Source organism: Lolium rigidum, unplaced genomic scaffold, assembly GCF_022539505.1.
Source record: "Lolium rigidum isolate FL_2022 unplaced genomic scaffold, APGP_CSIRO_Lrig_0.1 contig_60489_1, whole genome shotgun sequence".
NCBI lineage: Eukaryota > Viridiplantae > Streptophyta > Magnoliopsida > Poales > Poaceae > Lolium > Lolium rigidum.
In genome coordinates, this window is record NW_025901101.1 from 14313 (window position 1) to 29807 (window position 15495).

The 15495-nt window shown below is 41.9% G+C and overlaps 1 protein-coding gene across 1 annotated transcript; it reads right to left on the reverse strand.

Moving 5' to 3' along the window:
• Positions 1-352: 352 nt before the first annotated feature.
• LOC124681922 (separase-like) lies at positions 353-13870 on the reverse strand (the record flags this gene model as incomplete). Its single annotated transcript, XM_047216693.1, has 28 exons — positions 353-882; positions 962-1056; positions 2095-2194; positions 2325-2549; positions 3183-4385; positions 5045-5132; positions 5396-5635; positions 6060-6450; positions 6616-6862; positions 6954-7183; positions 7271-7323; positions 7406-7597; positions 7733-7835; positions 7941-8184; positions 8608-9486; positions 9565-9688; positions 9938-10186; positions 10311-10400; positions 10487-10603; positions 10943-11089; positions 11187-11207; positions 11395-11616; positions 11713-11832; positions 11920-12219; positions 12304-12429; positions 12843-12957; positions 13042-13508; positions 13606-13870. Coding segments are annotated over 24 exons (5554 nt in total), but the record flags the coding sequence as incomplete, so codon positions are not given.
• Positions 13871-15495: the final 1625 nt, after the last annotated feature.

The window sequence follows — 15495 nt, forward strand, 5'->3', positions numbered from 1 at the left end:
AAAAAGTAAATCATATCTTTGAAACAAAGTGTATAGGACTGATCTGAAACCATTACAGAAGTGGTCAAAAATACTGATCTTTGTTTCAGCAGCTCAGTTGAGCCTCATTTTTCTATTTTCCAATCAGCTCCCATTATACTCCCTCCGTCCCATGAAAAATGTCGGAGCGTCTATTCATTTAACTTTTACAGAAAACGCCCTAAGAATTTAATTCTTCTCCGTTTTGGTCCTTCCGATCTGAAATCCAAATCCCGTTCTTCTCCGCGTCCGTCCCTCCCCGGCCATCCCTCGCCGCCGTACGCAGCTCCGCCGCCGTCCACTCCCTCGCGGAAGGCGGGCGACCTCTGCCGCTTGTGCTGGCCGGGCCAGTGGGGCGCAGAGGAGCTCCCGCCCGACTCGGCCTGCAACCCCCAACCGACTCCGCCACGCCTACGTCCGGCTCGTGGCCGTCCGCTCCCTCTCGGAGGGAGGAGCCCCTATGCAGAGGAACTCCCGCCCGACTTGGCCTGACCCCAGCCGCCTCCTCCACGCCGACGTCCGGCTGCAGTCGCTCGCCCACCTTCGACTGCATCACTCGCCTTGCCGGAGCAGACTCGCGCGGAGGAGACCACCGGCCTTCACAGCTCCTGCCTGACTCGGCAGTTCGCAGCTGTAGAAGAGGACCTCAATTGTCGGGCATCATATCACAGAAGCAGCAGCTGCAGCTCCCCGCTCTGCCGCTCGCCTTCTGCAGCCGCAGCAGCATCACCTGCTCGCTGTGCTCGTCGCCACCGGCACCGCGGACACAGCATCTTGCAGCCAGGTCCGTGTTGCAGCAGGGAGGGAAAGACCTAATCCCCGTCTAGCCGGTAGCTCCAGCTCGACATGGATTGAGGTCTTCTTCTGCATTGGCATTGCTATGTTCACTTGAAGATCATTGCAAACACTAGCTCATGGGTAGGAACATCATTGCGAATATTACCTTGCTTTAGCTTTTCTCTAGATAGCTTAAGAAAAAGAGCAACATATGGAGTTCTAGAACCAGTTTTTTCATGCATTGGATTCACTTGCAAGTACCTGGTAAATTTGCATAAGTGCAATAACTCAAAGTTACAAAACAAATAAGACAATGAGCGAATTAATGTGCATGTTGCAGTTTCAAATAAACAGGCTACGATATTCATGTGCATGTTCTTGTTATAAAGTGTGCAAAGCGTAATGCAAGGTTATTGGGACATGGGACTAGCAGTAGATCAGTGCTCAGGACCAATAATTTTAATCGCGACATGAGACATGAGACGTAAAGCATGAGGCATGAGACATGAGACATGAGACTAGCAAGTCCTCTGTCGGACACGAGACATGCGACCTGTAAACCATTTAATCACGATTCCATGCCAACAATCGATCTCACACACTAGAGCAAACACACAGAAGGCAAGGAACAACACTGGCACTACCTCTCCGGCTATCTCTATCTCAAGTATGGCATGATTTCCTATCCACATTGTGTATTCAGTTTCAGGAAAGTGTGAACTCGCTTTACAAATCATGGCAGTGCAAGCAGGTTCAGATTCAGTTTCAGCTATTCCTTGCCAGAGCTAAACTGTTCTAGGCAACCTATTCAAACTTGCACTGCACTAGCTGGAAGCAATGGCCAACTTTCTAACAATTTATCAATATAATGCTAAGCAAGTTACTCCGCACTCTGGTTTCAGTACTACAGCAGCATAATCTGAGCCAAACATAACACAAGGTCACAGTACATATGGAACCAGGCAGAACATACGTATACTTCCTTATAAGTTATAAGAGTTATATATTCAATACACACGATTAGCTAGTCATCTTGCTAAGTCGTCAACATACACTTTTTCAGAATAAAGTCTAAGTTACAACTTTGCTCTGTTTGACAAGTGATAATCTTATTTAACAATAGGAGAATATAATGAAAGATTTTCCCCAGAGGAATGGCCATTGCAGAAGGTATTTGATTATAAGTAAGAATATTGCGTACAGCTGGCCCTAGCATCAGGTACAGCAGCTCCAATCTTAGGGGAGGGTAAGGAGCCCATAAACAATTGTGACATGAGTAATTTCTTTTTGATAACACACCTTGATTGTAGAAGCAACATGAGCAACAGCATGGGACAGGATACCACCATCACCACATGGTATAAGGCTTTCCTTCAAGGAATTGAACTGCAACAGGAACCTAACATGATACGAATTCAGCTATCAGACACATCAGTGTGTCAACACGTTAGGTGTTGATACTATCCTACAGGTTCTCTCACAAACAGAAGGTACTCAAGCTTATACATTGGCCCCTTTTGCTTACGAACCTGAAGGCCGGCAGTATAGGTATGGCGATATCCAGGACCAAGATCATCAGCTCCAGGGAAGAGGACACAGACACAGGGTAATCTGGATGGCAGAAAACTCCACCAGAGACAACATGGATAGGGTCGAAGCACACACAACTAGTGAAGCAGCCTCGGTCCAGACTTGTCACCCTCGTCCCCTTGTTTGGAGAACATTGGTGACTATCCGCTCGGTTGCTCCAACACCTACCAAACAAATGAAAACATTGCAGTTACCATCAACGATTTGCAGTTAAGGTGCATTTCCAACACAACATGAAACAATTCAGCATGTAGTATTCATTCATTCAATGGTACCAACTCAACATGAAACAATTCAGCAACAATTTTTCATTTAACTGAAGTATCCATCTATACATATATGCTTCCCTACAGCCTATGTACACAACCAATTCAACATGAAACAAAATTACTCCCTCCGTCCCACGGAGAGTGTCGGACGGCTAATAGAAATGAAGTTTTACAAAAACCCCCATATGAATTTAATTCTTCTCCAACGGAGTCCTAACTTCTGAAATTAAATCTTGTCTCCTCCATCGAACAATATTAGACGTTCTACAATTTGCATGAATCTGCAAGTATGTTACTCTGCTAATCTGCAAATATTGTTACTCTGCTAATCTCTGCAACTATCCTGCTGTTCAAATCTCTCCCCTAATTTCTACAATCGTGTGAAGATAAATGAATACAGAAATGCTTCACTTGACACTTGACAGCAGAGACAAATTAACATCAGAATACAGGTAGAAGCAAGCAGGTATGAATGACCATTGCAGAAGACATTGGTCACAGGATAATACATTGCTGTACTAGGATTACCTCATCTTCCTGTTTGCTTTGGCCTTAGTCTCTGTCAGGTTCTCGCTCTGGTTCTCCATTTTCTTCAAAGCTGCAGCTAGCTGGGGTCAGGGGCGGGTCTAGATATTGCGCCGAGTGGCCCGGGTGGGCACCCAGAAGTTTGATGTGCGATGCCGCGGAAGGGGAAGACCGACTCCCAGATCCTTTCCACAACGGTGGCCATCTCCTCTCCATTATCAATGGCGACGGACCGATGGTGAAGAACGAGGATGGCGACCTGGAGTTCCTCCCCACCGTTGGGGATCATATCGACCAGCGTTGCTTCCAGATCCAGCAAGGCGGCGTGGGGAAGCAAGAGAGCGGCGATGTATTGTACAGCCAAATCCAATCTTGGGCAGAAAAAATCTAACCTTCGCAGTGCAGGGTATCCAGACGTCGGAGGGGAGCGGCCCGGGTGAGCTAGAAGGCGGACGGGAGCAGCAAGGTCGAGCCATACGGCCGCGCTGGACGGCGGAGGGGGAGCAGCACCGGGGCTCTGCGCGGTGCGCGAGATGGGTGAGCGGAGCGAGCGAGAGGAAGAAGCGTGTCGACTGCTGGGCTTGTCGGGATTTCGCCGAGGGGGTTTTCGGAAAAAGCCCTATCCGACACTTTCCGCGGGACGGAGGGAGTAGGACTGATCTGAATCACCAATCGCAGACCATTACTTCTTTCTGATGAGAGTAGGCACACCGTAACAAACAGGAGATGCGCCGATCATAAGCGGAAGCCTACAAGCACGCCTAGCTTCACTTATATGCGAAGCTATTCGCCTGTGCCTGCAATTACAGCAATTACTACCGCCATCTATCTCTGCTGTCTGTTGCTGCTTCTGACCTCGTCGTGTACCTTTTCGTCTTTGCCTACCATTATCCTTTGCAGCAATGGTCATGGTCTCAAATTCATGTGTTAGTGAGCGGCAACATTTAGGGCAAGTCTTGGTGGCCTTAAAATTTTCTTGCAACCATGAACTGAGCAATGCTTTACTAAATCGATCGATATCTTTATCCGAGACATCCCAGAGATTTGCAATGACGGAAGGAGAACCAGCAAATAAATAAGATAAAGGTGCCCCTTGAGGAGCATAACCTCCTTTGCAATGAAGTGTCCCACTACTGCAACCCATAAGAAGAGCAGCTGCGCAGTTATCTAACTTCTCAATTTCCTTTCCAGAGACATACTGACTTCCTGCAACATTGTTCCAGACTAGCCGTGTTAGTACAACAGGTACCTACCTGAGCTACCAGTTTTTAACAAGTATTTAGTGAACAATTCTTTCTTCTTAGTGATTGGAGTTCATATTCCTAGACAGTAAAGCATGAACTTGAGACATTAGTAGGCACTAGCATCACAAGCAGTAGTTTCTACTGATACATATGCCACTGCTACTCCTCCCTCCATCCATCCATAAATAGATGCCTTAGATTTGTCTAAATTTGGATGCATCTATACACTAAATAGTGTCTACATACATCCAAATTTTGACAAATCTAAGACATCTATTTATGGACAGAGGTAGTATAGGTGATAAGTTTTATAGCCCAAAATTATGGTGCCATCTAGTTAATGTTCCCATGGAAGCTTTCAATAAAGCTGGATGAGCATTTTGTACAAATTAAATTCACAAGGGTAGCTATGCCAATATCAGATTGTGACATAAAATCGGAGTGTTTTTTAGCAACTGCTATTTGTATCCTGTAAGGTTGATATTATGGTACTAGTGCACTACACATAGATAGCTTCAAAGGCTGAAGCTGTCCCAAGTTCAAATGATTCCGACACAAGCACAGTACCCAAAAGTCAACAAAATGACAAAACTATCATTATTTATATCCATAGTGCATTACCACTTCCATGTCCGAAGTAAAGAAAAAGATCATGATTCCTGAGGGCCAAGACAAGCTCTTCAGCTGTTGGAGCATCCCCAGCATTTCCCTGCATGCCATTGATGCATCACAATTATATGCTTTAAGAATAATCCAAATTTATCCTTTAACAAAGCTTGCGTCTATTCTTGGATTCATGGCTTAGCCATTTATATTTATTATTTGTGGAGTGTAAAGAGAGCAGTAAGTGTACCACTTCTGCATGTCAAACCACGTTTTGTTTTATACAACACATGTAGGAAAATTCTTCTTTTGCAATATACACAGTGAGAAAAAAGGTTGTTTGAACAAGAGTAAGCACATCATTGTTACCTTCCACTCATAGTTTCTAAACAACTGATAAAATTCGTCTTGTGTGCTGATCAGATCACCACTAGGATTCAGCAGATAGAATGCGTCGAAAGGGTCAATAACAGGAAAAGGAGGGACCATGGCACTGGCATCATTGTGATGATTAGTGCTTCTAGCCAATGCTAGAAGGATGCTTCTCATTGATGGCATGCGGTATATTTCTTGATTCCTTAAAGCAGGCAAGTTCTCCCAAGGAAGCATCTGCATTCAGCCATTTTACGTCGAGGTTAAAGAAGATATATGATGGGGTATCATAAAAAGCTGCTTGCTAGACAAACAATACAAGAAATCTAGCAGTACAACCTATCCTTTTTGAGAATGATGCAGTAACTTGAAGCACACAGTATGTACCCAAGCAACATAAATGCTAAGATGACTGAACTTTACCTATGGAAGATCTAGCCTTACAGTGTAAATTTCACCCATTGTTTAATTATTTATCACAAAAATGAATTACATTAGAGCATGTCAGGCTAGATGCAGATGACACAGCATTCACGGTAATTATCCCTTCCAGCAGATAATCAGTAAAGCAGAACATCCATCAAAACTTATAACGCAGAGATAAAAAGACATTTTTAATAACAGAAGAAATAGACAACAATAAGGATAACATGTTACTCACCTGCACATCAATATCCAGGACTAAAATGACCGGATTTCTATCAACTGGCTCAGATAGCTCATCCACTATACCATTGCATAAATGCTCGAGGGTCGTCAGAGCTTCAGCATCAGTCTGGCAAGAGAAGGCTCTAAGTCTATCTCCTCCGCAACACCCTCCCCTGCCAAAGTAACTTTTATATGATATAAGTTGAGAAACACATTCTTTCAATTCATCCACTGATGCAACCCCACCAAGGATGGCCTTGATGAGTGCTGGATCTACTTCAAGTTTAAATTCTGACTCCAGACCACTGATAAGATTTTCCAGCACTGCCTCGCTATGTTGGTAAGCTAATTGGTGGCCCAGGAGCAGGCATTTCCAGGGTCCTAGCCACAATTCTTCAATGTTTCTGTTCAAAACCATAAACAAGATATCAGAACAAAGGAAAAAATGATTATTGAAATATAATATTATCATGACAACACAAATTTTCAACAACATGTTCAGCAAGATATCTAGAGTATCGTTGTAAAATATTTACAGCTTTACATATAACAGACAGAAGAAATCTTACTCCAATATTTCATTAAGGTCATCATTGAGCTTCATTCTATCTGACCACCACCTTATGGTTTGTGCTTGTCCATCATTTGGAATGTGGGTTGCACCAGAGAGGGATCTAAAATTATCCTCAAGTAGCTTTTTGAAAGTTGGAGCCACATAATCTATTATACTGTAGCTCCAAGGGCACTTCCATTTCTCATCTGATGTTCTAGTTGGATTATCCAGTTCTTCGATAGAAGAGCCTCTATTCTCTGCTTCTGTCAAACAATAAACATGTGAATAAAAAGAGCAAGAGACCCAATATCAACTTATAGTACAGTATGCAATCACAACAGGAAATCTACACACCTTTCGAAATAGGATCCACTGGGAGAAGCATCGTGGTAGGCTTGTTTGTTGAATCAAACCTTGAGATCAACAGCCAAGCAGGAAAAGGGGAAGGGATAAAAGGTATTTCCCCAAGAACATTCACAATATCACCTCCAAGCATACTAATGCACACAATTGGTACATCAGGAAGTTCATGGAAGAATTCAATTACATGCTTTTCAAGATGTTCCATGTCTGCCGATGAAAACCTAATATAGAAATTGAAGTTTAATTATGAACGTACATACAGCATATGAAACAATAAATCAGCAAAATAAATATTTAAAAGTTTAAACCTTAGAAACTTTGGAACCTCATCTGTCTTGTCTGCGAAATCTCCAGTGACACCCTAAAAACGTGAAGGGAAAATTATTAGAAAAATGAAGAGTGCTACTATTTTAATCCCGGTGTGAACTTAGAATGGTACAGACCTTCGTTTCTGTTTTTCTGGGCAATGCTTGTAAGCTTGCAAGGTAATGGAAATTGAGATAAGTTCCAACCGAAGTTTGGTGAAAGTATGCCGCCCAATGATTCAAAGAGAGAGATCCCTTGGAATACAAAGGTAATTGGACCGTGCAATCTATCGTTGATAGTAAGAATATGCATGTAAGTAGCCTGCAAACCTGCAACAGGGGAGTTGTATTTCAACACAGGAGCCACAAAAGGGGGAAAATAGGCTTACTTCAGCAGCAACTAAAAAAAAGGTAGAACAGATATACGCACTAAGCATTTAAAGTTACAAGAAGGATATCACAGACCTCCTGGAGAAGTGAAGGACTCTCTCGAGATAGCACAAAAGCTTTCAGCAACCATGAAACAACATCAGACATTTCTACACTACAGAAGCTGCAGCAACCATCCCTTCAGATAGTGATGAAATGATGATAGTTATAGCAACGGTCATGAAATGCTACAATAAGAATGTTCTGCATGTGAAATGCACAACTGGGAGTTGATGAGACAAACCTTGACTGTTTTGAAAAGAAACCCTTCAGCAAAAAGGAACTCATACTGCATAGTATTTCTGCACGCTCTAAAGAAAGAAAATCGCCAGTATTTTCATTCATGATCAGTTCAATTAAACAAGGCCCGTATGTTCTATTACAACCTTGAGGAAGCGATCTGAAATACAATAATGATATGCACCGCCAGTAGATACTGTGAACTTCATGAGCTCCATGTATTCTACCCTGAGCTCCCAAGGTTCTTGCTGCAATAGGCAACACATCAGGACTGAACAAGATGAAATAATTAAGAAACTTAACTAAGTAATAACCAACAGGTAGCTTAATCACAGAAGAAAGTAGATCAAACTACTTAAGCTACAGGATCCATACAATTTCCAAATATCATACGTAGAAATATGGAGTATTATATAGTGTTGTGAGAGCTTTCAGGCAGTGCCTACTTGCACAACTTGCCTAAGAAACTTAGGCTACTATTTGTTTCACTGGCACAGTTGTGGCTCACACACTTTTCTAGCTTCATGGACTTATAGCTAAGCACCATGTCGCCAAACAATGAGGTCCCTTAGCCTCCATAACCATGTGAAACCCTCAATTGTGTGTCTCTTAAATGCAGTATAACACATTTTGATTTGAGACATTAACAGAGCATGAACAAAAAATAGTACCTGTTTTTAACAAAAGCGACACAAGATGGCGTCGGCGAATGCAGTCTTCTCTGAACTGCAGTATATTCTCAATGCACTCAAAATTGAGTGAATTAACAAAAAGGCAGCTCCAACATCCAAACATATTGCATGTGTCATCTCTGTTGCGATCAACGCCATCAAGAGAACGGTTTAGCTTCCCACAGACCAAACCATCCGTGGACAATTCGTTGCTCCAAGATATGTCACTTTTGCTATTGAGTTCAGCCAAGTCTTTTTCATTTTTCACATGGGCAGTTCGCTTACTAGATCGGGTGGTTCTAGTCTTTGCATGAGCTGCCGCATTCTGTTCTTTAGCTAAACGTAATGAAGTTCTAGATGCCCTCTTAACTTTAACATCCAATGGCAGAGCACTTTCGGCACTCTTCAAGTTTTCCCTTTCAGATTTCAATCCCACAAGTTTATCGTACTGTATCTGACTGAACAACAAACAAGGAGTACATGTAGGTAACACTCCATCCTTGGCTGCTAAGGGTTCTTTCCCATGATTACAAGCTCCACGCTTGGTTTCTGCAATAGAATCTTTGCTGCACAACACACAACTAGTATAAAGTTTATCACAGGATCCAGCAGAAAAATCCAAACCAGAGTTACTCAATTTCTCCACGGCAGATTGGTACATCCCTAAAGCACTAGATAAATTGCCTGTTGACTGTTTCTGCAAGTCTTTCTCAAAGAGATTCCAAAACAGATCTCCAGCTTGGACATCAACTGATATCTGCAGCGTCAACTTGCATGTCTTGCATGAAATGAATTCATCATTTTCTGCAAGGAGGTCCTTAGCATGTTTAAGCTCACCCTCAGCAGCATCCCATAGCTGTCTCTTGTGGTATAGTTTACCTAAAACATGAGACAGAATGGACAGATGAACAAAAATAACAATGAAGTAATAGATAGATCATTAATAGATGTACTTACCTAACACTGATGTAAAGACAACAGCAAAAATTGGTAATCCTTGGAAACATGATATCGCCTTTCCTGTCCGCAATAAAACTTCTGCTTCAGCACCATTGCCAACCAATTCATTCATCACAGCAACCTGAGTACGTCGTGTAAAAACATGAATAATGTGACAATGTCTGTAGCCTACTTGAGGTCAGGTTTTACACTATGGAAATTATTGCGGTACTGCCAACAGCCAGAGCAGCGTCAACACAAGACATCACTCATAGGTAGGTGGGCCTCATGTTACCATGTGATAGATGGCTACGGTGGTACACATGTTCCAGCAACTCCTTCAATCATTTTGCTGGTACTGAAATTAACGCATACCACACTATTGACATACCTGTAATATGCTCTCAAGATAACATCTAAGTATATTCCATGGGGTAAGGAAAGAATCTTTCATGCTGCTTGGCCTGGTGCAATCTGGCCAGATTTCAGCCACCGTTGGTGCCCATGCTTCAAGTGAAAACAAGTCTTGCCCACCAAAACATTGGCTTCCCCCACTTACAAACTTGCCCACATTAAATTTGAACTTCTTTTTTAGGAGATTCTTGCGCAATTGGAGGGCTTCTCTTCCATATGAAATGGCCTGCAAACATACAATAAAGGGTGTTCTAATTACAGGGAAGCTAAACTACAGAGTACCTACACATCAAGGAAATTTCATAATAGCTGGAGATTTTCCACTAAGGTAGATGAGAGAAACAGATTACCTGGAGAACTTGTCCTCTTGACAGAAGTCTTTCTGACAAATCATAGTATATACAGCCAGCCAAATGGGTTGATTGATTACTCAAAGGACCCTGCAAAATCAAACAATACAAGATGCATCAAAAAAACGTAAAGACAATGCATACTACATTACTGCAATGCAAGTAACAGAGCTTACATCAGAAACCAGAGATGATGCAACTTTATCAATCTCATCAACACTAGCATTGAAACCAAACTGATTTCCAAAGGAGTGTTCACATGATTGAGAAAGGAAATCAACAGGCCACAACCTCTGAAGAAACATAGTAAGAGAAGGATAATCTTCTTTGAAACAGTTTCTCCAAAATATTGTATTGTGGCAATCAACACCAAGATGCCGTGCCACATAAGAAACAAATTTCTGGTCCATTGGGAGATGACAGCATGCATGATTAAGGCGCCCGTTGATAAATAACATGGAGAATAACTTTTCTAGGGGTAAGTTTTTTTCCTTCCATATCATTATGATAAACTTGCACAGCTCAAACTGAAGCTCAAAGCAGCCCTGATATAAAGTAAAAGCACATAATTATCTTGCTAAAAGCCAGCGGTTGCATCTTATCGAACCTAATAGTTTTTAGCATGGCCTTACCTTCATTGCCAGCAAATCAACCAGGGAACAAAGAAGTGGTACAAGAGTTTCTGATTGCTGCTGAAAGATCACACCAGGAGAACAATGATGCAAAGTACCCATCTTTGACCACAAGCCAACAGCACTCCTAGCACTATCAAAGATTACCTATTCGAAAAAACGAAAAACCATAAGCAAACAAAGCAAAGGCATGTTATAGCTAATATACAAGTCACTGTACAAGCAATTCATATGAAGCAGTTACCTTGCCACCATGATTGGCTTCCTGGGCACAATGTGCATGCAGGCAATATGCAACAGCCAATTCATGGATCACAATCGCATTGCCTCGAGATGGATCCAGTAAGATGCCTCGCTGGTTTCATGTAAGAAAATGAGTCCTAGATAATCCTTGCGGTATACATGAGAAAACAGGACAGGAAGGGGACAGCAGGGAGGGGAGGGGGGCTTACAAGTAAAGAGATGGCTTCAGACAAGGACTCAAGACAGCTGCTTATGTTTTCCACCCCAGATGCACGGAGTATACGTGCCTTCCTAACTAAAACCTTTGATCTGTCCACATAATATTCTTTTGAACAATATATTTCATTCAAGAGAATATCTATTATTCTATTTTGCATATTTGCACAGAGCATGGTCACACGAGATTTCGTTTCTCCATATGCTAATAATTCCTGCAAAAACCAAAGCAAGTCCAAAGCACTTCGCATCAGAATGAGATCAAAATACAGATACACCATTGTTTATCTTAACAAAACAGAATCTGATACCTGCTCTACGATTAAGCCTATGAACTTCATTGGCAAGGGAGGCGAGCAGCCCATAAGAGAGTGATAGAGAAGAGGAGCACTATCCACACCTTGGCCATCTTTAAAATCTTGAAGTGTTATCTAAAGTTTGCATAAGAAAATAAATGAAACCACATCAACAAAGTGTTTGAAGCGGGATAGTTTCTCTAGTTTTTTTTTAGATAATACCTTCACCCATAACTCGACCAGAACCAAATAGTTTTTTTGATAATCAGATGTGTCACCATAAAAAAACGATTCAAACAGGCTCTTCACAACAATATCACGAATCGCTTTTGAGCCACATCTATGAAGAATGCCAACCACCTTTACTATCCTTGCAAATACACCTGCAATGATACCCTCCGGTGTATCCTTTGGTAGATCATCAGTAATGATGTGACCTTCCGCTGTTGATGATAGTCTACAGTAAGAAAGTCTGGCGTATGCCCATGTTGTTTGACAGCATAGTTCTAATGCCTTTGGTGCCTGAAGCAGTTACAATGGTCAATCATATAAAAGTCCATAGTTAAATGCAAATTTAAGTAAAAGACCAGCACCTCAGAAGGGTACCTCTTCAAGATGTCCAATATTATAAAGTGCCACACCAATGTTCCACATAGAAGTGGTTAAAAAGATGAGATCATCAAGCTTTATCCATGTACTTGAGATGGCACGATTGATAGAAGACAAGCTCTTCTAGATTATGAAAGCAAAATGCATTAGTAATAAGAATGGTGCTACCTCTGTCCTAAAAAGGATGTCTTGACTATATCTAGATTCGCATGTATCTAGACACATTTTAGTATGTAGATACATGCAAATTTAGACAAAGTTAGGACATCCTTTTTAGGACGGAGGGAGTATTAGAAAATAGTAAATCGGTAATTTAAACATCAATTCTTCACAAATTTGACTAGTATAGGAGAATACGCAAAAATGTTTATTCATAATAATTTATACATGCAGCAAAATGATGATACTCAGAAGTGATAGAACAACAGGCTGGATCAGAGGATTCTGTAATGCATGACCCAGCTGTAAATGACTAAATGGTTTTCTGTTTAAACTATAAGATGCAATATAAGTTATAGGACAAGCGGCTTAAGTACCTGGATAGCATCATTGGTCACAAAGGAAATTTTGAACGCTGCAACTAGGGATTTCAGTAAGGTTGCACGTTGTTTACGCAATCTCTCCTTCTCTTCTTCAGACCTTTTGGTACAACTGTTACAGCACAACAACAAAAAGAACAGCTTACAAAATCAGAAATCACTCACTTGTTAATACTTATGATTTTATGGACTTTACCTGTAAGCAATAAAGCTGGAATCAATGAATTGGTCCAATGCCATTAGGACACAAGTCATGTTTCCCAAATTGGGGATTGTTTTTCCTTTGGAGAAGTTCTCCCAAACTACATTTGTATGCTGCAATAATAGTATCTCGCAAAGGAACTCCAAAGAATCAAGATACGCCACAAAATAAATATGCTCATGTGACTGAGAATAACTATAAGTGTGTCTCTTATCGGGATGTCCAGCGTCTGCTGGACGACTCACATACTTCCCCAAACTATCACGTTGCTTGGATTTGCCATTGTTGACACAGAAAATCCGTGCTAGTGTGTCAAGTGCAGTGTTCAAAGTTTGTAGATTCTTTTCGTTCTTGAGAAAATTCACTGTCATAGTCAGTTGATCTTCACTTTCAATTTGCTCTGTACTGAAGTGTAATACGGTAGCATAGAGATGGAGAACTGAGGCGACGGGCGCCGAAACCTATAATTTGCAAGAAAATAAATTAGTCAAAAATAACAATGGCACCGTATGGTATGCATTAGCACCAAGCAATGCTAAAAATTTGTGCAGAATATACCTCAGAAAAATAACCACCTTGTGAAAGTAGTTCTGAAGCACCAGCATGTACATTCCTATTTTTAGAAACAAAGCTCCAGAAAAAATATGCTACAAATTCCAGGAACTCGTTTACAGCTTTCGGTGAGTAATCCTGAAAATGTTTACACGATATTACAACAGTTAACAATGTATTTTTGGTGAAAAAACTCGGTGTCTTATAATTTTCACAGGATGGAGATGGGCAGAGTGGAAATAGTACACCCAGTGCAAACAATATATGAGACCTGAAGTGCACCAGAAATCACAATGAGGTAGAATGCTTCAAGATAGAACAAAAAACTGAATCAGGATTCTTAGACAGCATCTGCTGCTCCAAGACATCTAGCACATTCAGTATCACCACTAAAATAAGGCCCCTTCTTTTGGGCTTCTACACTTGCTTATAGGTTACACGCCGGAGAAGCCCAAAAGAAGTCAAAATTTCTGGGTTGCTCTCCCCACACCCAGCCTGGTCCGCAGTGCAATTTGGGCTGGGCGGAGAAGCGAAAAAATGCCAGCTTCCCAAGCTTCTTGGGTTAGAAACAAAGAGGTATATCTCTTTACCCCTAATGTTTGAGCTATTTACATCCACACTGCCACCACCAAACTAAAGGAATTGTTTTCTGTCTTTCTTTCACGAACGCATTGACTGGTCTCTACCCTCCCATCTCGCTTCTAGGTTTCCTCCCGTTCCCCAAACGCCGCCTCCGCCCCATGACTTCGTCTGCCACTCGCCGCCCCCTCACGACGCCGGTAGTCTCCCCACCTGTTCTTCATTCAATTTTCCATGTGGGCGGGTAGCATGCGGCCTCCATGGATGCCTGGTTCACCGACCGGCCAGCCGATTGCTGGACCCCTCCACCAGCGCTGCCTCCTCCGTGTGGTTGCGTGGCAGCACAGGGTGCCACTGACTCGCTTCCCATCCTAGAGCACAATGTGCGCTGTGCCGCTGTTGCTTCTGCTGTGTGACCGCAGCAGCTCAGCCGGCGGCATGAACATGTGAACTAGTAATCATATCTTTTTCTGTTACAATTGACTTCCAGCTTCAGGTTCATGTGATTTTGTCAAGTCACCACTTTTACTGCTAAACTTGAGTTGCCATTGGTTCTTCGGTGGAATATCATAACCATTTTCCCAACCAGCTTTTGTTCATTTTAGTGTTTGTTTGACCCGCTTTTGCCTACTTGTGTCTAATTTTCCACAGCATAAAATAAGCACAGCACAGAACAGTTAGGGTGTGTTTGTTTCGGCTGGAGCTTCACGGCTGCAGCTGCCAGAATCAGCGGTAGCTGCCAGCTGGGCTGGAAGGTTGGAATAGTCTGATGTCTGTTTGTTTCACTGGCTGGTGTAGTTGTGGCTGCAACTAAAATGTGTTGAAATGACCTAAATGTCCCTCTAGTTCTGTTGATCGAGTTAAAATGCTAAATGTACTGTTGTGACTGAAAATAATTCTGGGATTAACGAGAATTATACTTTTTTGATAGCAAAGGAATTTGACATATTTGATAGCAATAAAATTAAACATATTAGTACTGTCAATTTCGGATATGATTTTAACTTGACTTGCTTATTAGTATTCTTCGTCATGCAGTAAACGAATTAGACATATTTACAAGTTGCCATGCCCTCTCCACTAAACACTTAATTTAGTTTATATAATCCCTCCATCCAGAAAAGGATGTCTCAACTTTGTCCAAATATGCATGTATCTAGATGTGTTTTAGTGTGTAGATACATGCAAATTTAGACAAAGTTGAGACATCCTTTCGTGGACGGAGGGAGTTGTACATATACACTGACAATACGATTCCATTCCGCATATATACACACCTACATATGTTTGGCAAGCACACACAGCTAGTAAACCAGC